This window comes from Hyla sarda, chromosome 5, assembly GCF_029499605.1.
Source record: "Hyla sarda isolate aHylSar1 chromosome 5, aHylSar1.hap1, whole genome shotgun sequence".
In the NCBI taxonomy this organism is placed as follows: domain Eukaryota; kingdom Metazoa; phylum Chordata; class Amphibia; order Anura; family Hylidae; genus Hyla; species Hyla sarda.
The window spans coordinates 37,567,582-37,595,449 of record NC_079193.1 but is presented as its reverse complement, the minus strand read 5'-3'; the positions used below and the strand labels follow the sequence as shown (position 1 = coordinate 37,595,449).

Here is a 27,868-nt window from a genome sequence, read left to right as displayed (position 1 = left end):
GTCTTCCTGTTATGTCATATATACCAATATGGCATTTTACAACCAGCATAATGCCAACTGATTCTTACAAAAGCGAATCACAAGTCAGTAAAATAAACGGCAGTACCCGCTTTTTAGACAAAAAAATTGCGTTAAAAAAAAATAAAAATGAAAGTTTGTCTAAAGTTTTGATCGATTCGGTGCAGGAACTGATCGACTCTTTGATGCCAGATGAATGAATGAAACCATCTAAGTCCGGTAGGAAACAGGTCTTTACAGTAATGCCAAAATAGAGACCTGGAAACCATGAAAGCTTAAGGACATTATTCACTATTCACAGTGAAATGGCTACATAAAAAAAACTGTCTATGTAGTTTCCTTTTGGTAGGATGATAAAGCACTTGGATTGGAGAAGATGACAGTGTGCTCTAAAATGGTCCACAAAACACCAATAAAACAAGATAGATTGTGGTTTGTCCATAGAGAATAATATATCCAAGGTTACACCAATTCCAAGAAAGTGGATACAACGCTGGAGTTGTCCTTTTTAATACATCCATAATGTTTCAATAATCCCCAGAACCGAACATTTTAGATTAATCCAAACTAGTCCAAAGCATAACAAAAATGTACCAGGTGTCCAAAAGCCACAAATGTATCCCATGATCAGTCCGAGAGAAAAGCCTTTACATAATATGTATATAGTGACATTATATCCACATATCGGTTGTATCCAGCAAAGTCCCATTTTACAGCTTTATATATCCAGTAATGAACATGAAGAATACACACTGTCAAGTCCTTTTTCTCCATCAAATTTCCAGGTAGAAAAAAAAAAAAATAATCACTGCCAACTCCGACAATTGCCATTTTTGGAGTTTTCAACTACAGATTAAGCAATTTTGGACAGTCACATGTATTAGCATCTACAAAGCTTGTAATTGCATGAAGAGGTTTATAGATCAGGGTGCTTGTCTTTTTTGGTAGCTTCTCATCCTGAAGAAGTGGCCACTGATCCATTCAGTGACATTTTCCGTGCACGATTGCTGAAAGGATTCTGGTGGTTGTTGTTGGGAGTGGAAATGGTCCCATTCATGGTGGTGGAGATGTGAGGGAACTGTGGGTGTGGGGACTGGACCGGGGTGTTGGGGCTTGGCAAGCAGGAGGAAGTGGAAGCCACCCCACCCGCTGGACTTCCTGCTTTGTCACTACCAGAGTCACTTTCAAGGTCTCCACTAATGTTGTTCACTCTGTCAGTAGGGTGGCTGATTTTCATCCTTTTACATGTGGGTCTTACTCGGTACTTTAAAGGAAGAGGCCCATTCTGTAGAAAGAAAACAGGCATCAGAGCTGTCCATTGATGTGTTACAGTTCTACCTGAGGGAACACCCTTGATCAGTTGCTTACCCTTCTCCAGGTGTATATATATGCGATGTCCATTAAGGTGTAATAGTCTTTTAAGGGCTCCTCTTCATACATGACATCGATCTGGAGAAATATATAATATTATTTGATCACTCACGTTCTCTTTACCTTTTGTTTATTGGAAGAACTGACCACAATCTAGACTGGTTGTGCAAATAAAAACACATTATAATAGTAATCGCAGACGATTAGATACACAAGGACTGTGTCATGAATACAGTACATGAGCAGTATAAAGCAGGAGGTTATTACCTGAAAGGTACTAGGTATATCCATTTTGCTTCTAAGAAACTTCCGTAGATGCATCACTGTCATGGCTGCCGGACAGCGCAGATACCTCTTGTCATTAGTCTGCTAGGAGAAAGTACAGTAATTCATTCTATTACATTTGCTTCACTCCTTACTACTAAAGAACTATCATGCTTGGACAAGCAAAGGCTGGAAAACTCCAATAAAACCTTGGGAATCAGACATATACTTAAAGCCAATACCTCTTCTTTCGATTTCTCTTTTTCCCGGCTTCCTTTGCGATCCAGCCTATAAAAAAAAAAAAGATGATTGATTATGTGACCAGATTTATGTTGAAACTTTTCAAGTAATTGGAGCCTTTTCATTGGGCTTGCCTGTTCTGATCGAAGAACTCAATGGATAAACTGATAATCTCATCGTCTGTGATTATCCTCTTGTCCTCATCTGCAACCTCTCCTCTGTCTTCATTGGAGCCATTTGTTACTATAACAATAAATATATATATGTTATGTGTGTGTGTATCTAAAAAGCATAAAAATTGCTTGGCGGGCCCAGCAGAGACAGAAGTACTTTGGTAGCAGTTTAGTGTGCGACTAGACACACTGCAAACATGAAACAGTTAATGAAACTAGTATAGAACAGAAATACACATTCAAGAGACTTCATGAATAGAAATCATGGGTAGATTCTTACCATCTGCAGAAGGATGATCTGCATAAAAGTCTCTTCTTCGTTTCATTTCATCTGCAAGAGACACGTTGTTTAGCCCATGTTTGTGTCTTTTACTTGTGCCATTTTGTTTTATACCCATGGACAAATGTGTACCCAAGCTTGTACCTTGGAGACATTTCTGGGTGGTACTGTTTGCGTTTTTTTTGTATTTTTATTTTTTATTTTTAATATATATCTATCTAAATGAAAACCTTTGTATAAGAATCGTTACTTATTACTTACTCTTAAAAAGTCCTGGCACCAGCTTGTACACGATATCTTGGAGGGTTTTGTCTGCCCTGAAAAGGAAAAGCATTCTAAATAGCTGGACATAAGACAGGGCACTTCATCACAACGGGACTTTGACCATCCCTGTATTATTTGACATGGTCTGCACAAAAGATTCCTTCCACTCACAATTCAATTCTAAGTAGAACCGGGCTTCAAATTCAAGAACTACAACCCACCTTATATTCAACAGGGGTCTAGTCTTGTGCACTTGGACATCACAGATAGGACAATATTTGCTTGTCTCCAGATAACGCACGATGCATGTTTTACAGACTGTGAAATGAAGAAAGAGCAATTTATAAATGAACCAGAAAATTTGAAACAAAAAAAATTTAGCACTTGCATTGGTTGATGACGATGATGAACCTGTACACTCGAAGATAAAAATCTCATATAGCTTTATTACAGGTTTTTTTTTAAGCAACAAGTTCACATAAATCAGAAATTCGACAATGTGCTTAAATATGAAACAGGAAATAAAACGTAACAATTGCACATTTATTCCCGAAAATGCTATTTACCGCAAATATGAATAGCAACTTACAGGAATGAAGACACTCAATAATTGTTGTGGCATCAATGAAGTATCCACCACAGAGAACACACATCAGATGGGGGTTGAGCTCGGTAATTTTAATCCTGGTTGTCCGATGCATGGTGACAGTAGAAGAGGACACTCTCTCTTTCCCTCTGAAAGAAACACAGTCGATAAGTCACAGATGGCACATTTAGCCATGTACAAATCTAGCTAGTAGTGTCCCCAAACCACGTGCGGATGTGTTGAACATGGAGGGTGCTAATGGGAAAGCTATGTGCAATTATGGACCATGTTGGAGAGAAAAGGAAGATTACTGTGGCTGCAGCGAGAACCTACTACAACGCAGACAATGACGATACATATAAAAACATAAAATCTTGGACTACATGCCTAAATCCTCAAAGATACAAGTGCAAAACCTGACGGAACAAACCAGGTAGCATTTCTCACGATCATGGTGAACTTCAGTTCTCCATAGACCCACAAAGTGGGCATAATAAGATGATGCACCCCAGAGTCACATCACGGCTGCATGAACTCTCCACCATGGGCAAAACGGACGGCAAAGCAGGAATCTAGAGCTGCCAACCAGGAAGACAGGCTATTTTATTGATGAAAGAAGCACATTGCCGTGCGCTGGTGCCCAAGCTGCAATCCTTCCGTTACTATAGCAACCTACACTTACACTTGGCATCCTGCCACTGCCTGGAGATGGGGAGGAAACCCAGCAGTGGAGTTACACGAGGTGCTGGGGGGGGGGGGGGGCACCCGAATGGGCTGTTGGTACCAATTAACTTCTATGCGCCCGATCAGCTTTGCACATGGTTTGGATTAAGTGTGCATATAGGGTCCACTTTGACAAAAGCTCGTCAATTTGAGGAAATACTACATCCACGTGTGCAATAAACTAGTGCGTACTGCTGATAGGACAATCCACAAGAACCAATTTCACACAAGTTTTCTAAATAGCCTGCAACATTAGGGGAACCTGATTACTGCTTGAAAAACCCCGACATATAGAATTGGACTGTGCCGGGAGAGAACATGCAGATAGATGCCAAGAGGAAGACCCTGCTGGAGGTGATAGGGGGGGGGGGGAACACTGAGTAGTTCGTGGCTCCTAACAGCAAACAGGGCTTTCCCTTCTAGGAATATACGGAGAATCTAGAAAAACAAATACAGCGCAGCGATCTCAAGTGCAAGAGGCGGGGGAGGTGAACACAAGAGGGGAAGGAGGAGGAAAGAGAGCTGGACAGGAGGAAAAGAGAGAGGGAGAGAACCCAAGAGGCGCCCAGCGCAGTACAGGGAAGAGACAAAGAGCTGAGAGGGAGGGAAAGAAGGCGAGAAATCACACCAAGTGCCGGGGTCACACACAAGTCTCCACCCTGAACATACTGGGGGCTGGATAAAGTTGGGGTTCCTCTATTCAGCCCTGCATGCAGAAGAGAACCGCCAGAAATCAGAAATCTGTGCATTTTACATATCCTTATAATATATCGCTCCAAAAAGTTGCAATTAATATAACCTATAATTGCCTAGTGCCCTGGTTCATTAGAAAAAGGACCATCCAATGTAAACTGCTGGAGGGGGTGGGTGAAACAATAAATGCACCTTTAATTGAATGTATTGACAGCAACACATGAGCATGGAGTCGGGCTGTAGTTAATCTATACCCAATAGAAGTATATGCCACTAATAATTTTGTAATAAAACGTCATGGTCACTTATAAAATACTTAATCTACTTTGTAAATTTGGATAGTGCTAGTCCGACATATATTAAAAAGAACGTTCACCTATGGAGAGTTGGAACAATAGTACAATACAAAGTCAGGAGTAAATTCTTAGCAACTCGCCGACTTCCTCGCACCTTTATGACACTCAAGTACTTCTACCCAAGTCACATGAGCAATATCTAAGCACATGTTCCTTTCACACACACAGTGCCATGACTAAAGGACTGGTTATCTGTCAACCTGATGATGTAGTGCCACAGTCCTTTGGCTAAGAACCTTCTCATGGAAATGAAGAAGGAAGTTATGTTTTCAATTTTCGGCAGGACTATAGAGTTGTCTATAGGTCACAACTTTACAAGTATTTGTTCAATTAATGGAAGGATGCCTTGTCAGATCATATCTACCACTTCTGTAAGATGAAGAAGAGTAGGTATATATTTATCGCAAAATGGACAAGTTTGAATGGAGACAAGTGCAAGAACAGTAGTCACCAAACCTATTTAAATGAGGGACATCTTTACATCTCTTCTGCAAGGAGATTGAGACTAGTTCACCACCAACTACCAATGTAGGATCAGGCAGTACCATACAAATATCCCCTTATACCTCAATTCATTCACAATGAAGACGAGATGCTATAAACACTACAACTAGTTCATCCCTATGAGAACTTATCTGGCATGGAGGTGACTTATCTGGTATGGAATTTATGAACTTCGAAACCTCAACAAAAGGTTCCAAAGAGTTTGATCATTAAAACCATATTATATATATATATATATATATATATATATATATATATATATATATATATACACATACACACACACACACACACACACAGATATGACATTTCCATCAGGTGTCATTTTCAGACAAGGAACATACACCTAATTTAAGAATTGATGAAGATTGATTATATATATATATATATACACATACATACATACACACACATGAAATTTATGCTGTTAAGGGCCTGTTTATGTTAAACAAAAAAGCAATGGTGGACCTGTTGAAAATCCAAAGGGTTAAAGGGCACAAAGGTGTGCGGTCTATATCCTAGACACACAGCCAATACAGGACCCAGGGATAAAAATGGCTAGGCAAGTTTACCATTAAGCATTATTCCAGGGTCCATGTAAAACACATAATATGAAGCCAATAGGGATTGTCTAGATAACACAATGAAATTATTGAGCTCCAGTTCGCATGGATTGTAGACATCAATTTTCTAATGGTTAAAAAAACTTTAGTATACCCGATAAATGTGCCTGATACAATGCATATACTGGAACGTCATCAATAGTGCTCCCCTAGAAGAGCTCAAAGACTTCTGTCACTTGTGTTGTTACTTTCTGGACCAAGGGTGCACGTCAAGAAATAATGTAGTCTTTGTACTGTACATTGGTATACCGAGTTTAAGACAAGTGTTATAATAATATATGGAGACCTGCAAAGCTACCCTGCCAATGGTGATTAACTGTCACAAGCCTCTGAACCCCAACCATCAGGGCTGAACACCATGCAAATCCAAGCAGCACAAAGCATGTACAGGACATGACAACTGTACACACAACAAGATATCAGCTTATTGTGGTGCACCAAAACAAACAGAAAATACAAATATTTACACAGTAAATGATCTTAAGGACAAATTGTATCCAGAGCACATGACAAACTGAGACCATACTACCATTGCAACCTGTTCCCACAAATGTGAGATTCACAATTTTGGACGCTAGTCCTTTATACCCAGACCATGCCAGCTCTAGACAACTCCATGTGAGAACATAGGGTAAAAGGGACCCCAAGGGTAGGAGAATGGGGTGCAGGGTGAAAGGTATGACATGAATTATAAGGGGTGGGAGCATGCTGACATGGGGTAGGAGGACAGGGGGCATGTCTATATACAGAGGTTAGGGAAAGAACACCACGACTCAGATTGGGCAGCACATGAGCAATCAGAAGATGGCACCTCTGTTCTCACGTGTTCCCCTCTGCCCACCCCACCCCCAAATACCCTCTGCTCCCCCAACTACCTGTGTATACCCCTTTACCGAATTCCAACATTCACACCCCACCCCCATCACTCCCCCTCCTCTATATTTACGTATAACCAGACAAACACCCACTTCCCCCACCCTCGCCACCACCACTGATACCAACCCCCCACCAAGGAGGGCGCCCAGCGCGCACCGTGCACTTACCGTGAGCTTCTCTTTGGGGTGGCTGCTGTTGCTGGGGGGTCCGGGGACAATGCGGTGTCCGGGGGGGCGCTCAGCGGATGAGCAGCAGCCCAGGGGCGGCCATCTTGAGCTGATCTGCAGACGCTGTCAGTGCAGGGACTGCGTTCATCCCCCACTTCTCCAGCCAAAGCCAAACCGAGGGTGGGAGGTCCCCCGATACCTCCTCGGCTTCCTGCGCTTTGCAGCCGTGCAACCTTGCAAGCGCTGCCGCCTCTTGTCGCCGGATCCGGGCAGATTACACCATGTTCAGCGCTTTGTCCTGACCGCCTGTTTATGTGCACGGTGTTCCCTCTCCTCCCGGTGCACAGCCTGGCCCTGCAGCTATTTTTCCTCCCCCAACTCAGAGCCCCGATCTCACAACACCGCTCTCTCCCTGCCTGCCCGGACTCTCCGCTCGCTGGAGCCTCACACTGCAAACTGACACCGTCCCCAAAATGGCTCAGAGTCCGCCCGCCCCGCAACGTCACGTGGTCTCATTCCTTAAGGGCGGCCTGGGAATTAGTGTACACACTGTGCACACTCACATCATCTACACACTCACTGCTGTGTGCACACTTCATCATACGCGTACTCTTCTGTGTGCACACTTGTGTAATAGTCTGCGTGCACATACATGGCACTCTGTAATATTATCATTTTATGCCGGATTGCAATTGTTGCAATTGTTTTAATTTCGCATTACGTGTTGAGTAAATGAGAGTTGGTTCATCTAATATCTATCTATCTATCTATCTATCTATCTATCTATCTATCTATCATCGTCTGATTTATCTATCGATTCTGTATCTGATACAGTTTACTCTAGTAAACTATCGCCATAAATGAGTACTGTATTAGAAAACATTGTATACCAAGTTAAAGAAAATTAGTCCCCTATGAATCCAAGCCCCAGAGTGGTAAAGTTGGGATGGAGAGTATATTCCAGGAATTCCTCGATGAATGGGTGTGACGGACGATAAATGCCGAGAAGATTGATTCAATTGTACTACACAAAAGAGCCAAAGATCTTAATATGGGAGACAACGTCACAAGTGTGAAGATACAGAAAAATAAGAGAGTCAACATAAAGAGAGAACAGAACCATGTTCATATAGTACTGTAGGCAACGCTTGTGCAGCCATGTCGTGATACACTAATAATCGCAGGCATACAGACATCCCATTTTACTAGCACTGCACATGGGAGGCTCTGTAGACTGTGAAGACATACATCTAGCGAGATTGTCAGGATGACATCTTTCGAAGGGGTGTATTGCTGGGTACAACGACATAACCAATGGATATCCACAGTACAGGCAAATGCCTAGAAGTCGAGTAGATACAGCGATACCGGAGGTGGAAACAGGCGATGCTATAAACTGCGATTAATGAGTTGAGGGATTTAGCGATTACAACACAGGTATCACCGACAGGGATGTAGTCATAGTTCGATTACTGGTCACATATCGTATATAGAGCTAAATGAGATATATACACTAACATGTACAGGGTACTCGCTAAAGGATATATGTCTAACCACGATGCTAGACATATGACTATAGTCTATTAGGTCTAACTAGCTATATATGTATAATTACAATGTATTAATCGATGTAGAAATATGTCACTGTGTACTAGCTGAATAGGTAAATATACACCCAATAACGTGTATGGATGTATGCACATCTATATACGTTCAGCTACATATTCTCCCCTTCTTTGGTTCAACCCTATTAAGCATGTGACTTTTTCGAGTGGTGTGTAACTCTGTGTATAATTTTAGTGTAATAAAAGGTATATCCACCTTGGCGTAAAAATGCATAGACTGACATAGATACCCACTGTATACAAAGAACTGTAGATAAAACTACTGTATATAACCATTCTCAGTTAACTAGGTGACTATGTTGTATACAGATAGGAATACAGTATAACTAGTTCTACATAAATACACACACCTTTACAGTTCAAGAGTAGCAGAAATGACTACCGTGTACCAAAACACAACCATAGTCTTCAAGTAGAGGACCTAGATGTACACCAGCGGTCTTCAAACTGTGGCCCTCCAGATGTTGCAAAACTACAACTCCCAGCATGCCCGGACAGCCAACGGCTGTCCGGGCATGCTGGGAATTGTAGTTTTGCAACATCCGGAGGGCCACAGTTTGAAGACCACTGATGTACACAGTGTACTATCATAAAGATCAGACCACCGTGTCCTCACTAGATATGATCTATCCCTAGAGCACTGACTAAATGCGTCTAGATACAATTTCACTACATCTATGTGCAGTAACTATGCGTGTGTGTGTGTGTGTGTGTGTATATATATATATATATATATATATATATATATATATATATGTTACCAATTAGACACACGAAGACTGTAGAGAAACTACCTGCATACACGTTTACAGTGCAGCTATACAGATGTACCTGTAGTGTAGAAACTAGTTTGCAACTACTTAACTAGAGGTGTGCAGAAATAGTGCGGCATAGTGATAACGAAGTGTGGTATCTAGGCGGATTTTTATATCCATAGGGTATTATCTGTGAACGCTGTACAGACTAGAGCAGCATAACCCATACTAATAACTATACTAACGAGGGGGTAGAGATGTACCTTATATACAAGAACACTCCATGTACCTTATATACAGAGAACGCAACTGAATCTAAAGCTATAGTATCTTTAGATTTATAGATAACTGCACGGATATAAGTAGCCGACTAGGATAGCCACCACTATGCTGTAAAGCTATAACGACTGGGAGGTGGCAAAACCCATATGTAGCCAGCGTGCACCAGCAAGAGGTGTAGCCTTATATAGCCATAGAAATACAGCTGAAGAATCATTGATCTATATAGGGCTCTTGTCACGATATCACAGGACGACGATATACCCACAGCACCCTGTAAGAACGGGTTAATGTTACTCTGGAGGACAGCTATGCATATGTACAATATCTATCTATCTATCTATCTATCTATCTATCTATCTATCTATATATATATGGTGAGGAGTAGAACAATGTGTACTGCGATGAGCACAACTGTACAGATATCTACCCAGATCTATTTTTATATTATAGGGAACAAATGGGAAGTTATGTAAAGAACACAGAGTCCACCTTACTTCCTAAAAATAACTAGGGGGGGGGGGGGTCTATATAGTGATACACAGTAGGAGGAGAATATAGTTATACAGATTTGTATCAGACCTGTAACCTCTCTATAAAGGAGAGAGTATAGCTCACAGCTACACATTATCTCTCACCATGTATGGGGTTTCTATATGTGTGATTATATATATATAGGTTTATCATATCTATTAGATTATTGTATCACCTAAACGAATCCGTCCTTCACATTCATACATCCCTTTGGTTTTCCAAATGTGCAACTAGTTATCTGATTCCACGACAGGACAGAGGATTTATGCACCAGCAGTGAGGAAATTCTTCTACTGGATCCTAGATCTCTCTCTAAAAAAAAAACAAAAAACCATACATACTCAGTACTGTGATCTTCCGCTTATTCTGCCCTGGGGTGGTCGCTGGTGGTCTGTGACCCCCTGAACAAAAGCACCGCCCGTTCCGGGCACAGGGCTGTGCAAAGGCAGGAATGTGTGCCCGACAGTGGGGGGAGTATTATGGATTACAGAACAGCATGAATGAGGCAGCTCCCAGCTCTCTCCATTTTATTGTGGTCTCCAACCTGCGGACCTCCAGAGGTTGCAAAACTACAACTCCCAGCATGCACGGACAGCCAACGGCTGTCCGTGCATGCTGGGAGTTGTAGTTTTGCAACCTCTGGAGGCCCGCAGGTTGAAGACCACAAGAAGACTCTCTGGAAGTTGTACTAGAAATATAGATATTTCTGATGTTACTCCACATTCTCCTAGTAAAGGATATAGACGTAAAACTGACCTTGTACATTTCATATTCATATTTCTCTCATCTTCGGTTGTGATGTGCACAGTCATTGCTTTACGTTAATTGTCTAATAGTACAGTGTCGTCACAGGATACAGTAAATTCCAGGATATTAATTCTGGTATGAATATTATATTTATTTCCCAGAATAGGATGTGATTTTTGTTGAATTCCAGTGTATACAATGTATTCTCATTTATTTGTGTTATTTCGCTTTATTCTTCAGGAAAGCATGCTATACTGGCAACTTTTTCTCCCTCCCCAAACATAAAAAGATACAATACAAAATATATATATATATATATTTTTTTTTTACCATTCTATGCTTTGAACACATGCAGTTTTCAGTCTCTTCATACTGGATACCTGGAGCTGCAGTGTTCACCCCTATGATCATTTCATTGCCTTCCAGCCGGATCTGTGCTGCACCCACACTCAATGACACCACACAAGAGGTTTGGTAGCTGATTTATATGGCACCAATGATATACTAACAACTAGACAAAGGACACACAGAATAAACCACAAAATCTGGTTTCACCATAATATTTATTCAGTGCTGACAAATGACATCCATTATAAAGGGTTTAGAAAATCCATTCGGGGGAAGGGGGGGGTTGGGTTGGCCATGTCCTGGGAGCTCATGGTTAAGTATAAATGCAAGAAACTGTAAATTGGCAAATGCTTCAGAGACTGGGATTAGTAGGCAGTGGTAAATGTTAGTATTCAGAACGTGGAATATGAAAGTGGTCAATGTAGTATGTCACAGAGACTTTCTTCAGTCACCAAATCGCACTTGTATGGAATGCAACAGTCTCTGGGTAAACATTATTCATTTCTTCTTCTTTGGACACAGATGATTCTGTCGTCACACTTGGGATGTCCTCTCCAAACTTTTAGCAGCGTCTTTAAGTTTCCCAACTAAATCCTTAAAGAAAAATAAACAGCAATAATAGCATTATGTATTCTTTTTTTTTTTTTACAAGTGCTGTTTAGTTGCACTTTTTAAACCAAAGAAAGGATAGGATAGTAAAGTAAGGGAGGTTGCATAAAAAAAAAAGTATTATTATGTTTCAGCTAGTTACTGGTTGTGAGAAGACAAACACAGGATTGAACAGAGTCCAAAGAGGGGAGAAGTACTTTTTTTTTCATGCTGGTCTGGATCTTTTTGGATCTACTCTAAAAAAAAAATGCACCTAAAAGTGTGTCAGAAATCACACGTGAGAATTCAGAGTGATAGTGATGATGGGGTCACATGAAGCTGGCTTCCACTATTGGGCTATACATTAAAGCAAACCCATAAAAACATAGAGATATACAAGTGATCTACAACTGTTGGGGGACTACCAGTTTCCTAATAGCTAGAGAGGCATGGGTCAGGAAATACTGTATTAAATGATATATATAGGTGGGAATCGTAAAACAGAAATCATGACAATAATTATTATTGACTTGGAAATATTTTTAATAACATCAACTCACACAGAAAACTATGCAGTTCAGCTACATGTTTTTACAGCATAGAATGACATGTTATGTAATCAGTCAAGGAGTCTAATTGTATCATCTGTAGACACCGCTGACATCCCTGGCCTGATATGGTAGAACAGTGGTCTCCAACCTGCGGACCTCCAGATGTTGCAAAACTACAACTCCCAGCATGCCCGGACAGCCGTTGGCTGTCCGGGCATGCTGGGAGTTGTAGTTTTGCAACATCTGGAGGTCCGCAGGTTGGAGACCACTGGCACAGAAGATACAGATATAGATCTGAAGTATCAATTTTCAGCCTTATCGTTAGGTCACTACTGTAAATACCACGAATAATCATATTTTTATTTTTTTAAGGTAGTATAAATAGATACCTGCAGTTGTTCCATTGAGCAATTAAAATTAATGTCCTGGGCCAAGCTTGTATCTGGGGACTATAAAGCAAATAGCTAAGTTTAGGAAACATGTTGAAAATCTGCCACGATAGAACATTAGAAGAAATGCATGTTTACCTCTAAATTCAATTTCACCAAGTAGGAAGGTCGGTAGGTTTTGTACAACTGATTGGTCTGTCGAGAAGAACAACTTTCTTATAGCTAAAGGATTATAACATATATATCTGTGTGTGTGTGTGTGTATATATTATATATATATATATATATATATATATATATATATATATATATATATATGAATATTGTGCAATCACCTTTATTTCATAGGCAAGACGCCAGGACACATCAGACACATGCGGGGGAGCTCTGCCAATGCTGAGTAAAAATAATATTGACTCGTTAAAAAATGTAGACCTAAAAGGTAAAGCTGGTCTACTCAAAGTTATGGATGCCTGAGGTTGTTCTAGAAAGAGAAAAACACTCACTTTTCTAGCAGAATTTCCAGAGACTCTTTGTGTTTCTGGAATATAGTAGAGACGTGTTAATTGCCATCCTTCATATTTAGAAAACACATGTAACCGCATATTTGAATATGAATTAATAAATAAATGAATACATAAATAAATAGCCCGATATAAGAACCTGGTATTCTGTCCAGAAGTGCTCTGTCCTCTCTTTATCGAATTTGCTGTCCTCCAGGAATGTGCTGTTGGGAACAGGAGTAATGAGAGGACACAGAATGATAATATCACTTTATCCCCCTCCACCCCCCCCCCCCCAAGAAATATGTATGTGCAGGATATAGATAAGGAGCAGATACCTGAGAGCTGCTCTATCTATATTGTTCCTCACTGCTTCCAGTATACACGTAGTGGCTGCAGAGTGACACTCTTTCATGTGACATGGGGGGATGTGCTGAAACACTGTGTCATCTAGATCAACACAAACAATACAGAGATCAGTTAGGTCACAAGATACAAGAAATTGTCATCCTCATCAATAGACAACATTGATCTTTAGAAAGATAGGTCTCGACAATTCAAAATAGTTAAAGGGATTATCCAGGAAAAAAAAAAACTATATATATATATATATATATATATATATATATATATATATATATATATATAATCAACTGGCTGCAGAAAGTTAGACAGATTTGTAAATGAATTCTTTAAAAAAAATCTTAATCCTTTCAGTACTTATGAGCTTCTGAAGTTGTTCTTTTCTGTCTAAGTGCTCTCTGATGACACGTGTCTCGGGAACCGCCCAGTTTAGAAGAGGTTTGCTATGGGGATTTGCTTCTAAACTGGGCGGTTCCCGAGACATGTGTCATCAGAGAGCACTTAGACAGAAAAGAACATCCTTAACTTCAGAAGCTCATAAGTACTGAAAGGATTAAGATTTTTTTTTAATAGAAGTCATTTACAAATCTGTTTAACTTTCTGGAGCCAGTTGATATATATATATATATTATATATATATATATATATATATATATATATATATATATATATAAATAAAAAGTTTTTTCCCCTGGATAACCCCTTTAACTATTAAATAGGCAAAGGAACATGCGATTAGGAAGGTTACTAATATATGTTGATTTAATCATAGTAGATAAAAGAATAATATATTAAAAGGTAACGATGGATCCCAGGTGTCAGGTCTCATGCAGTGTATTTGCCTGCATACATCTGTGTTCCGCTGCCATTACCAGAGATGGGATGATCAGTTTATCTGTAATGCTGGTAAATGAAGCTTTCCCTTAGTGTCAGCGCTAATGAGAGGCCATACAGCAAGACCAACACACACGAGGTGCACTTCCTGGCACTGCATGCAGCCGCCCACAACCAGTGACACACACACATTTCCACTAGCGATCTCTGCTGTGTTAACTATTAACCGTCTTACAGCGGTCTTCAAACTGTGGCCCTCCAGATGTTGCAAAACTACAACTCCCAGCATGCCCGGACAGCCAACGGCTGTCCGGGCATGCTGGGAATTGTAGTTTTGTAACATCTGGAGGGCCGCAGTTTGAAGACCACTGTAGTCAAATCTAAGATCCCTACAGCAGGCTGCATGTAAACTCCACGAGTCTCCACCGTGATACACGTCATCAATACACACATATACAATGTAACCCGTGTCCATTAAACCAGTGTTTCCCAACCTGTGTGCCTCCAGCTGTTGCAGAACTACAACTCCCAGCATGCCCGGACAGCCTTTGGCTGTCCGGGCATGCTGGGAGTTGTAGTTCTGTAACTGCTGGAGGCACACAGGTTGGGAAACACTGCATTAAACTATATCATCATGACAGGTTTACAGCTGTAGTGAATACATACAGACATTATCTATAGATGTACAAACACAGTGTATATATACATATACAAGACGTAAATATGTATATCTATAAACTGTTCTATCAACCTCTATCTATAAAAACTTATCTATCTCTACCCATCCATTTACTGCTCTTGTCGACATTAATCTCCTATTACACCGTTTATGTATTTATGAATAAAATAAATAAAAATAAAAAAGTGAGAGAAGAAAATAAATCCAGAAAACACAGCAAGGTTCAGCCCCACTGGATGACACAGGCCAGTCCAACAATTGTACACCTATTTCCCAAATAGTACTGAAGAAATAAGCATTACATATCCCACATAGATACATTTCATATACATACAGTATTGTAGGCAAACACATACATGCACAAATCTCCTAGACCTATGAATAACAGGCGTGCAGTATAGTATGTGTCATTAGTTGTCAATAACCTATAAATAATCAGAACTCATATAGTCTGGGTACAATCATAAACGACTACCAGGTTCCAGCATGTTTTTTTTTTTTCTGGAACTAAGCAAAAGACCTGAGCATCTCATACAAGACAGGGCCAAGAAAGAACATGAAGGAATGTATCCCTCCCCTGCCACTATGTAGGGGCTGCCAAGAAATCCAGCAGCACAGCTAATTAAACAAGGGTAACAGGACAGCACCCCGACTCCTGCCCAGCACAGGACATCACCCTACACAATGTGAAAAAAGGCAAATACTCAGGGTACAAACCAGCTGATAGCTGGAGATGAGACCTCAACAAAACCACCATCCTGTGCATTGGAAATAGTGACATACAGAAAACTAGAACTTTATGGATACTATTAGGAAAAACACAGGGATTTATGTAGGTGAACAGACATTTCCATCAGTGAGTGGTTCACAGCATGAAATGAAGGTGAAATGCAATGGATACCTGCCATTAATTAAATCAATGAATTATATGACATCTTTGTAAACTTTTAATTTTCACTATTTGTAAATGATCAAGAGAAATCCTATGATAATTTACTGCTAAGCATGTCCATTATTTGTAAATTTGTCTTCCTTCGATTGGATTTATAATACAAGTTCATAAAGATAAAAATGGACGATGGACGTAAAGGTGGATAAAATGTGGTACATGTTATTAGTAAATGTACAATGTTCCATGCTACTTTGAATGAACTGGAAATAATATCCCACTAGGTACTCCTTGGAAAACATAATATTGTGTAATATTCTCAGGGCAGGAGGGAGAAGACTAGCATTCTCAGGCCAGTATTAAACTAAGGATTTCCTAGTAATCTGCATAGTGGTGTATGTGTTATCTACATTACATGGCTGAATACAAACACATGGAATCTTCACTCAACCAACCAACTGGAAACATTCAAAAATAATAATAATAATAATAATAATAATAATAATAATAAAAAGAAATATATATATATATATATATATATATATATATATATTATATACATACACACACACACACATCAATACACACATACATACAATACACAAGTGCATCCCATGCACATATTTGTAGCATGCAGAAGTTCTCTGCAGCCCACATTTATTACTTACTTACTAAACACAAAATACTCTTTAGTTAAAAATGACAGATAACCATTTCAGTCTAATCTTGTGCACATAAACAGTAAACTCTATACAACTGGGGTTATTTCATCATCAAAGTAATTTCAAAACACAATAGCTGCTTTTAAAAACAGTGTAAATAAAAAGATATAGAAGAAAGTAAATCAGTAATCCAAAGTACTAAATAAATGCCAAATATAGAAATCAATAAACTAGGTACAAGCTCATGATCCATATCATAGGACAACATCATGCAACATTGCATGATCACTACCAAACACACACTACCTTGAGAAAGTTAAAATTAATAAATAAATAAAAAGGCAGATGAATATGTAAAAGGTTATTTTTATTGTTAGAGTTCCAAAGATACATTGAATCATAATGACTATGGTTCTTAGATTTATCTTAGATTTATCAAATTCTCCATTCAATGTTCCAGTAATGACAGTAAATTCTTGGTATATTGCAGCAGATAATCATAGACATTCACCCCAGTTAAAGGAAGCATGGTAAATGGTTCTTTTATTTTTTTTAAAGTAAACACCCATCCCCATCTCTAGCATTTATTGTAAAGATTCACTGTTATAAAAAATGATGAACCCTAATTTTTAATTAGAAATCTTAAACTGTACAAGAGCTGCAGTTTTTTAAGAAGAGCATAGAGGAAAGGCTCTTGGGTCAATTGCCCAGTTCATGTGCTTGCAGCTAACTTTACCAGCCTCATTCAGATAACTGCTACTGTTTTTCAGTTGTATAGAAATTTCTGCATTAAGTCTGCCATGAGTGACTATACCCTTATAATTGTAATGAATTTCCTATGAAAGAAACACTATGTGGAGAAAGTTTTACCACAAAGTAAAAGTGAGACTGTTGCCATAAGCAACCAGATTCCAACCTCCTAATTTTTCAGAGGCCCTTTGGAAATGTAAAGCACAGTTTAAATCACCATTATGCATCAAATATGCTTAGAATCCCCCTGGAAAGTAAATTCTGTAAAAGAGCTGTAAATACTCCCAATGGAAACAAAATTTGTCACTTTCAGGTTATTCTCAGGAAATAGAATTTGTAAGTCAAAACCAGGAAAGAAAAAGTTTTGGACCTAGATCTAGTTTGGCTTATAATACTGATGTAAAACAGTGACCAACCTGAAGCCATGTAAAAGTGGCTTATATATACAAAAAGGATTTAGCCCCAAAAATTAATTTACCCATCCAATATGTATTTTAACCTTTATAAAAACATAATTCCATTAACAAGACTTGCTTTCTGTAATCTAAAGAGGGGGGGGGGGGGGGAGGAGGTAATTTATAAACATGTTTAGTCTTTTTTTTGGTGTAGAAAAGTTGCAGAAATTTCTCGGGCAAAATTTGTGCAACTTTTTGATAAAGTGCTTTTGTATGAAATGACTTTGGTACACACTGTTGGTTTTTCAATTTGCAGTGATTGTTGATTTATGAAGTGCGACTTTTGTCACTAATTAGTTACAAATCTACACCAGCCCAGACCTGGCTTACATAACTGGCTGTGAAGAGCATTTTCAAAAAGTTTCACATTCTTTTGAAACACAGTAAAAAGTCACAGAGGCCTCAAAGTGGTGTTCTTAAGTAATTTATTGTTCTTTTTTTTATGTGTGCAAATTTTATCATACGACATTATGATAAATATGTTGCATGTAAGCAAAATCAAAACAAAAATAAATTACGTCAAAACACACTTTCTAAATATACACAATGATAAATGTCCCTCAAAGACCTCACACCCTGTTACTCTTTACCTGTCAGGTACACCCTTCAACATCCTTCTTCTAATTGGTGGTTAAAGACTTTCTGTAGCAGTGACCACACTGTCTACACATGTAATAGTCACAATATCAGTGTTCTCCAGTAGTGACTGTGGGGCCATTTTCTATGCTCAGTTACATTATAATTGTGTGATTCAGGGTTCTTGTATAGTGCTGCTCCACTATTGTAGTCATCTCAGGCTTCAATTGAGGCCTAGTAGCGGACAATAGGGGATCAATAGGATAGCATCATTCAAGTTTTTTTTTGTATTTTTGAGGGATGAATTCACACAACATTTGTTGCAGAAACTGCCTGAAATATCCCAATTAAGATGATGAAAACTGATCTTTAGCCACATAAATTCCTGAATAAAAAATGCCATGTGTGAACATACTGCATTTCCTTTTTTTTAAACTTATTTTTAAACAGGTAAAGCAGCCTAAAATGTAATTTGTACTGTTATTACCCCATGTATATTTTCATATACATACCATACTTGAGGTGCTAAAAAGCTAGAAATATGGTTAGTAATTTCTTTATAATTTATCATTATTTAGTACTTTTTTTTTTTTTTTTTGTCAGAGCTGTTTTCTGTCCTGTAAATATGAATAGGGTTTAAAAATAAAATAAAAATTAGGCACATGCTGCAGAAACAACCTCAATCAGGAAAATAAATGTCTGCAAGAATTTGCTTTGTGTGACATACACTTATTTGCTCAAGTTGCAGGAGGAAGAAAAAATACAATAATATAATATTTTTAACAACAGAAGCCTATGCTGGTTCTGTCACTTTCTCTATTGCACATTCATTAAGGGTAGAGGAATCTTAGAATTTTAACAAATAAGTTTGCATAGAATTTTGACTAGTCTCTTCGCATTTGAAGGAGGTAGGTTCTGGAGAAAAACAGTGTTTAACTGCATTAGGCCAGTTTTAGACTAGCATAATGTAGCTGCATATTTGAATATGTTTTATACTCTGATACTGTTAGTTTAGGTCAATAGACTCACAATTGGGACTTGTGGTGAAAACATGCAGCTACATTACACTCACCTGGACATGGCCTAATCTAGACTAGTGTCTCACTACTTGTGGACACTACATTTGGTATGCAAAAAAGAAAAGTATACTTTGTGATATGCTTTTTAATTTTTAGTGGCAATCAAGTTTTTTAGACAGTTTATATCAACTGGTGCCAGAAAGTTAAACAGATTTGGAAATTTTGGAACACATTTTAGGAGCTGTCCAGAGCAGCATATGTTTGCTATGGGGATTTTCTCCTACTCTGGACAGTTCTTAAAATGGACAGAGATGTCAGCAGAGAGAGAGCTCTGTGTTCCAAAAAGAAAAGAATTTCCTCTGTAATATTCAGCAGCTAATAAGTACTGGAAGGATTAAGATTTGTTTAACTCCTTAAGGACCAATCCCATTTTCACGTTAAGGACCAGGCCAATTTTATTTTTGCGTTTTCGTTTTTTCTCTTCGCCTTCTAAAATCCATAACTCCTTTATATTTCCATCTACAGACCCATATAAGGGCTTGTTTTTTGCGTGACCAATTGTACTTTGTAATGAAACCTCTCATTTACCATAAAATGGACAGCGAACCCCCCTCAAAAAATTTTTTAGGGACGAAATTTAAATGAAAACTACAATTTTGCACATTTTGGAGGGCTTTGTTTTCACACTGTACACTTTATGGTAAAAATTACATGTGTTCTTTATTCTGTGGGTCAATACGATTAAAATGATACCCATGGCTAGATACTTTTATATTTTTGTACCGCTTAAAAAAAAATCTAAAACTTTTTGTACAAAATCAGTAATCTAAAATCGCCCTATTTTGACAACCTCTAACTTTTAAATTTTTCCGTATATAGGGTGGTATTCATTTTTTGTGCTGTCATCTGTACTTTTTATTGATACCACATTTGCGTATATAAAACTTTTAGATAATTTTTTATTAATTATTAATTTTTTTTAATCAAATGTGACCAAAAAGCAGCATTTTTGGACTTTTTTTTTATTTTTTACGTTTACGCCATTCACCATACGGGATCATTAACATTATATTTTGATAGTTCGGACATTTACGCACGCGGCGATACCAAATATGTTTATAAAAAAAATATTTACGCTTTTTGGGGGTAAAATGGGAAAAACTGACAATTTTTATTTTTATTGGGGGAGGGGATTTTTCACTTTTTTTTCTTTACACTTTTTATGTCCCCATAGGGGACTATCTATAGCAATCATTTGATTGCTAATACTGTTCAGTGCTATGCATAGGACATAGCACCGATCAGTATTATCGGTGATCTTCTGCTCTGGTCTGCTCGATCTCAGGCCAGAGCAGAAGACCCCGGGAGATGGCTGGAGCCAGGTGAGGGGACCTCCGGCCGCCATGCTGGATGATCGGATCACCGCAGCAGCGCTGCGGGCGATCCGATCATCCAAAGTACCGCACTGCTGCAGATGCCGTGATCTGTATTGATCACGGCATCTGAGGGGTTAATGGCGGACATCCGCGCGATCGCGGATGTCGGCCATTATGGGTGGGTCCCCGGCTGCTGCTAGCAGCCGGAACCTGCCGTGTATGACGCGAGCACCATTCTGTAAATGTACGTCCTGGTGCGGGAAGTACCGCAAAACCAGGATGTACATTTACGTCCGTGGTCGTTAAGGGGTTAATAGAAGTAATTTACAAATCTGTTTAACTTTCTGTCACCAGTTGATTTAAAAATAAATAAATAAAAGTTTTCCACCGGAGTACCCTTTTAACCCCTTAACAGCAGCCAGGGACCCGCCGGTAATGGCAGACATCCGCGATCGCATGGATGTCAGTCATTAACCCCACAGATGCCGTGATCAATACAGATCACGGCATCTGTGGCCGTACACATGTTAAAATAGATGATCGGATCGCCCGCAGCGCTGCCGCAGGGATCCGATCATCTGTAATGGTGGACCAGAGAAGAAGATCACCGATAACACTGATCAGTGCTATGCCCTATGCCTAGCACTGAACAGTATTAGCAATCAAATGATGGGACATAAAAAGTGTAAAAAAAAAGTTGAAAAAAGTAAAAAAAAAAAAGTTAAAAAATCCCCTCCCCCCCAATAAAAATTGTCTGTTTTTCCCATTTTACCCCAAAAAAGCGTTCATTTTTTTTCTAAACATATTTGGTATCACCGCGTGCGTAAATGTCCGAACTATCAAAATATAATGTTAATGATCCCGTACGGTGAACGGCATAAACGGAGAAAAAAAGTCCAAAAATGATGATTTTTTTGTCACATTTTATTCCCCAAAATTTTTTATAAAAAATGATCGAAAACTTTTATATATGCAAATGTGGTATCAATAAAAAGTACATATGACGGCGCAAAAAATGAGCCCTCACACCGCCCTATATACAGAAAAATGAAAAAGTTATAGGTGGTCAAAATAGGGCGATTTTACATACTGATTTTGTACATAAAGTTTTAGATTTTTTTTAAGCGGTACAAAAATATAAAAATATCTAGCCATGGGTATCATTTTTATCGTATTGACCCACAGAATAAAGAACACGTCATTTTTACCGTTAAGTGTACAGTGTGAAAATAAGACCCTCCAAAATGTGCAAAATTGTGGTTTTCGTTTAAATTTCCTCCCTAAAAATTTTTTTTTGGGGGTTCGCGTACATTTTATGGTAAAATGAGAGGTTTCATTACAAAGTAAAATTGGTCACACAAAAAACAAGCCCTTATATGGGTCTGTAGATGGAAATATAAAAGAGTAATGGATTTTAGAAGTCGAGGAGGAAAAAATGAAAACGCAAAAATGAAATTGGCCTGATCCTTCAGGTTAAAATGGGCTTGGTGCTTAAGAGGTTAAGTATGCTTTAAACATTCCATTATCAGGACACATTTAGATGTATCAATGGTGGGAATGACAAACAGCTCCATTTCCCTTGTACTTACATAGAAATAGCACTTCTTAGGGTGAATTCATGTGACAGATATTATTGCAGAAATGTATGTATGTGAAATACCGTATTTTTCGCCGCATAAGACGCACTTTTTCTTCCCCAAATCTGGGGGGGGAAAGTTGGTGCGTCTTATACGGCAAATACACACCTATCGGGTCGGTCCCTGCGGCCATCAATGGCCGGGACCCGCGGCTAATACAGGACATCACCGATCGCGGTGATGCCTTGTATTAACCCTTCAGACGCGGCGATCAAAGCTGACCGCCGCGTCTGAAGCATAAGTCGGGCTGTTCGGGACCGCGGCAGTGAAATCGCGGCGTCCTGAACAGCTTACAGGACACCGGGAGGGACCTTACCTGCCTCCTCGGTGTCTGCTCCGTGCCGGGATCCCTTGCATGGCGCGCTCTCCTTCAACGTCATCACGTCGTCGCGCACGCCGTCCCGTCATCCAATAGGAGCGGCGTGCGTAGCGACGTGATGACGGCGACGGAGAGCGTGGATCCCGGGGAAGAAGACGTCCGGAGCGTCGGGGACACCCTGGGGACGCAGCGACAGCGATGGAGCGACATCCAGGGCAGCGGTGACGGGTCCGGAGCGGCGGGGACACGTGAGTACTACCTCCTATCCAGTGATCTTCAACCTGCGGACCTCCAGATGTTGCAAAACTACAACTCCCAGCATGCCCGGACAGCCAACAGCTGTCCGGGCATGCTGGGAGTTGTAGTTTTGCAACATCTGGAGGTCCGCAGGTTGAAGATCACTGTTGGGTGCAGAATCTTTTTTTTCTAGATTTTGCACCTTTAAAATTGGGTGCGTCTTATACGCCGATGCGTCCTATAGGGCGAAAAATACGGGTAAGTTTCGTTAATTAAAGAATGGACTGATGGCCATGGAATTCTGCAGGTTCTATTCAGAAGAATGGGACAGTCACTTAAATGCCTACAATTTTTTTTTAAACTTTTCTAATAACAAGGACAAGCCACCCAGTTAGATTATTTAGCTGCAGTTGCTAAATAGAATGTTTTTGATATATAAAAATAATTAAACATTCTAATATACAGTGATCCTTTAAGTTACAATATATGCTTTGTCAGTTTTCTTTTCCCTCCGGTGCTGCAAAAAATGAAGCCATAACTAATCCCATTCATTTCAATGGGACCGTTCACAATCATCCGGCATCTCAGTTTAGACGCCGGATGATTTGACTCGCCGGACCGGCACAGACAGGGGAACGCATCTTGCTGCGTTCTCCTGGCTGGCGATCACAAACAATGGATGCCGGATGATGCACAACTGATGCACTTCTGGCATCAGTTGGTGCATCAGTTGTGGAAATTTTCACCCAGTTTTGCCAGAACCGGATGCCGGATATATGTAAATCTAGCCTTAATTGATTCTAGGACAAACACGGTTAAAGGGGTTATCCAGGAAAGTGAAACAGATTTGTAAATTACTTCTATTAAAAAATCTTAATCCTTTCAGTACTTATGAGCTTCTGAAGTTAAGGTTGTTCTTTTCTGTCTAAGTGCTCTTTGATTACACGTGTCTCTGGAACCGTCCAGTTTAGAATAGGTTTGCTATGGGGATTTGCTTCTAAACTGGGTGGTTCCTGAGACAGGTGTCATCAGAGAGAACTTAGACAGAAAAGAACAACCTTAACTTAAGAAGCTCATAAGTACTGAAAGGATTAAGATTTTTTAATAGAAGTAAATTTACAAATCTGTTTAACTTTCTGGAGCCAGTTGATATATAAAAAAAAAAGTTTTATCCTGGATAACCCCTTTAAGGCTGGGTTCCCATATGTCCAATGTCGGACTCAGCCTAAGCTGCAACTGATGCCACAAATGTCATTCATTATTGTGCAAGTTGGACTGGGCAACTCTGCAAGATGCGTTCCCTTGTCTGGCGCCCATGTGAAATTCTACACCGCCTGCCGTCCAACTTGAAAAGCTCGATAAATGTGCACTGTCCCAATCGAATAAACGGGATCAGTTCTACAATCAGTTTTCCTTTGATGCTTTTTCTACAGCATCTAAGGGAGACACTGCTGGACATATGTGAAGGATGTCTCAATGGAAACTAGTGTGTGGGACCAGAAAACTAGCACTGGTTTTAAAGGCGGCAGCCAAAAATAATAATAAGAAAAAAAAATATTAAAGAAAAATGACAGCGAAAAAGAAAACCCATACAGATAGAGCAAGTCCATATATATAAAAGTGAGAAATAAAAGAAGATACAAATCTCATTCAACATAGAGGGCAGGTGCTTCTTCAAGGGCTTGTACAGTACACACAGCATACCCGAAAAGGCAAAATGGAGTCACCCTCACCCGGTGGCCAGGGGGTCACCACATCCTGGCACAGGTAAAGGGCAGTATGAGACATGAAGCACTGAACTGTAGGCAGAAAGATCCTACTAGTCTGCCAGTCAGTGCATGCACTTCAGTAATATGGGTTTACCAGTAAAATACCTGCTCTGATTAGTGGGATCCTCCAGCCATTCATATGTGCTTGGGATCTGGCCTGTTTATTGCAGTGTTTCCCAAACAGGGTGCCTTCAGATGTTGCAAGACTTCAACTCCCAGCATGCTGTCCAGACATGCTGGGAGTTGTAGTATTAAAACAGTTGTAGGAACACTGGTCTATGGCTTTGTATGCTGAATGGGGGGAGATTTATCAAAACCTGTCCAGAGGAAAAGTTGCCTAGTTACCCATAGCAACCAATCAGATCCCTTCTTATATTTTTGACAAAGCCTCTGGAAAATGAAAGTGATCTAATTGGTTTCTATGGGTAACTAGGCAACTTTTCCTCTGCACAGGTTTTGATAAATCTCCCCCAATATATTTTCAATTTAAAAATGCTCCAGTAAACACCATTGTATGCTGAAAATCTTGTATCAGTGTTTGGGAATAACCTTCTTTTGCATCCAGAGGCTAAAACCCCCTCATGTGATCTTGAGAAACATATACAGTGATCCCTCAACTTACAATGGCCTAAACATAAACATACAATAGTCTTTTCTGGACCATTGTAACTTGAAACCAGACTCAACATACAATGTACAGACAGTCCAGATCTGGAGGAACTGACCAATTAGAATGGGCATTCACTGGTAAATCACCTCTATTACTGAAGTGCATGCACTGACTGGTGTCTGGTAGCGCCCCCTACAGTACAGGGAGGAACTACAAGTTCTGTACTACTCCTTACCTGTGCCAGGGTTAGCTGCTCCTTTTGGACACCAAGTAAGGGCCGCTCCATTTGGGTCACTGGGTGTACTGTATAGGACCCTGAAGAAGCTCCTGTCCTCTACATAAACCATTGTTTCCCAACCAGGGTGCCTCCAGCTGTTGCAAAACTACAACTCCCAGCATGCCCGGACAGCCAACGGCTGTCCGGGCATGCTGGGAGTTGTAGTTTTGCAACAGCTGGAGGCACCCTGGTTGAGAAACACTGACATAGACAGGGATTTAAAGCAAATCCCATATGTAAGGAATTGCTTTACTACTTCTTTCTCTTTAATCCTCACTTTTTTCCCCTATTTTTGGATGACATTTTGGTGGCTTCAGAACCAATTACCAGGTTTCCATAGAGTTATAGTCTCAACATACAATGATTTCAACATACAATGGTCGTCCTGGAACCAATTAATATTGTAACTTGAGGGACCACTGTACATTTATAAATAGCCTGTAAACAAAACAGAGAGGACTCCGAACTGATATCATGTAACAAACATAAAGTATCTGGTCTGTGCAGTGGGTGTGGGAGCACCCTAGACACCCATACACCCCAGCAGTGACGTGCCCCCCACCTTGTGACAGCTGCTCCTCTGCGGACATCGCTTCTGTTTACAATTGATACTTTCTATCTAAACAGTAATTGTGTCTGAACCCGCCTGACCAGTGCCCGCAGCAGCCAATGAGCGCCCGGCGTTTATTTATAAACTACATTGTAACAAGCCGGTTGCTAGGGGTTACCGAGTGTCAGTCACAATGCAGGAGTGTTCGGGTGAGAAGCAGTGCCCTGCTCCTGTGATCCCCTCTATTCTACCCGTAGGCTCCGTGTCCCTCCAGCTGCTACTAGGCCGTCCTGCCTGTCACGTATCGCCCCCTCCCTCCCCTTCTCCGGGTGTGTGTGCCAGGAAAATGCCGCCCAGCACCAAGATGACGAACAAAAGCTGCTGGTAATGTGAGGCGCACAGTGCGGTGCCCGTCTCTGCCCGTACAGCTCATAACGGGCACAAAGGCGGCAGCAGCAGCAGCAGCAGGCGGAGTCCCTGCCCCCACTCTCCCTTACCTAAAGCAGGATGTGCGGCCTGGTCCGGGCTCAGGCTCTGGAAGGCCGCCCGGAGGACAGCACTGAAAGCTTTAGGGCTAAACTGGGCCGGATCCGCTAAACGATACAATCCCCTCAGCGAGTCCTCCGACAGCTCCATTGTGATCGAGCGACCTTCCACCCCGCACCACGTGACCACACCAGACCAGCTGACAGCGGCTCACCCTCTGTAGTCAGAGCTGCACTGCCATGTGCGGCAGAGCACACACCACAACTCTCAGCATGTCACATAATCGGGACCTCCTGGGAGTTGTGGCTCAACAATAGCTGGAGTGCCACAGGTTACTGACAACTGCTGTGCTTAGTGGGGAGAGGTGTATCTAAGCAGCAAGAGAAACTAGAGGAGTTATCCATAGCAACCAGAGATTTTAAATGTTTACAATACTAAACCAACCTGTCTATTACATATGGCAGTGTTTCCCAACCAGTGTGCCTCCAGCTGTTGCAAAACTACAACTCCCAGCATGCCCGGACAGCCTTCGGCTGTCCGGGCATGCTGGGAGTTGTAGTTTTGCAACAGCTGGAGGCACCCTGGTTGGGAAACAATGGTTTATGTAGAGGACAGGAGCCTTCGGCTGTCCGGGCGTGCTGGGAGTTGTAGTTTTTGCAACAGAAACAACATAGTTTTAGCATATACAGTGGTCCCTCAACATACGATGGTAATTCGTTCCAAGCGACCCATCGTTTGTCGAATCCATCGTATGTTGAGGGATTCGTGCAATGTAAAAAGTGCATTTAAAGGGGTTCTCCGGTGAAAACCTTTTTTCTTTTAAATCAACTGGTGGCAGAAAGTTAAACATATTTGTAAATTATTTCTTTTAAAAAAAATCTTAATCCTTCCAGTACTTATTAGCTGCTGAATGCTACAGAGGA

General features: G+C 40.3%; 2 protein-coding genes across 6 annotated transcripts in view; one reads left to right on the top strand and one right to left on the bottom strand.

Moving 5' to 3' along the window:
• LOC130273075 (uncharacterized) overlaps window positions 1-27,868 on the top strand; it is a 99,580-nt gene that overhangs the window by 24,903 nt on the left and 46,809 nt on the right. The gene's annotated exons all lie outside the window — the stretch shown is intronic.
• BMI1 (BMI1 proto-oncogene, polycomb ring finger) lies at window positions 136-27,260 on the bottom strand. The gene is made up of 19 exons (XM_056522956.1): window positions 26,957-27,260; window positions 13,796-13,907; window positions 13,618-13,681; window positions 13,461-13,495; window positions 13,290-13,350; window positions 13,093-13,149; window positions 12,955-13,014; window positions 11,965-12,020; window positions 11,459-11,556; window positions 7,139-7,649; window positions 3,200-3,345; window positions 2,832-2,928; window positions 2,608-2,663; window positions 2,347-2,397; window positions 2,028-2,136; window positions 1,896-1,941; window positions 1,657-1,755; window positions 1,387-1,467; window positions 136-1,303 (listed from the first exon to the last, which is right to left on the bottom strand). Exons 1-19 carry the CDS (start codon window positions 27,093-27,095, stop codon window positions 971-973), a joined length of 2,211 nt encoding a protein of 736 aa, XP_056378931.1. The 5' UTR covers window positions 27,096-27,260; the 3' UTR covers window positions 136-970.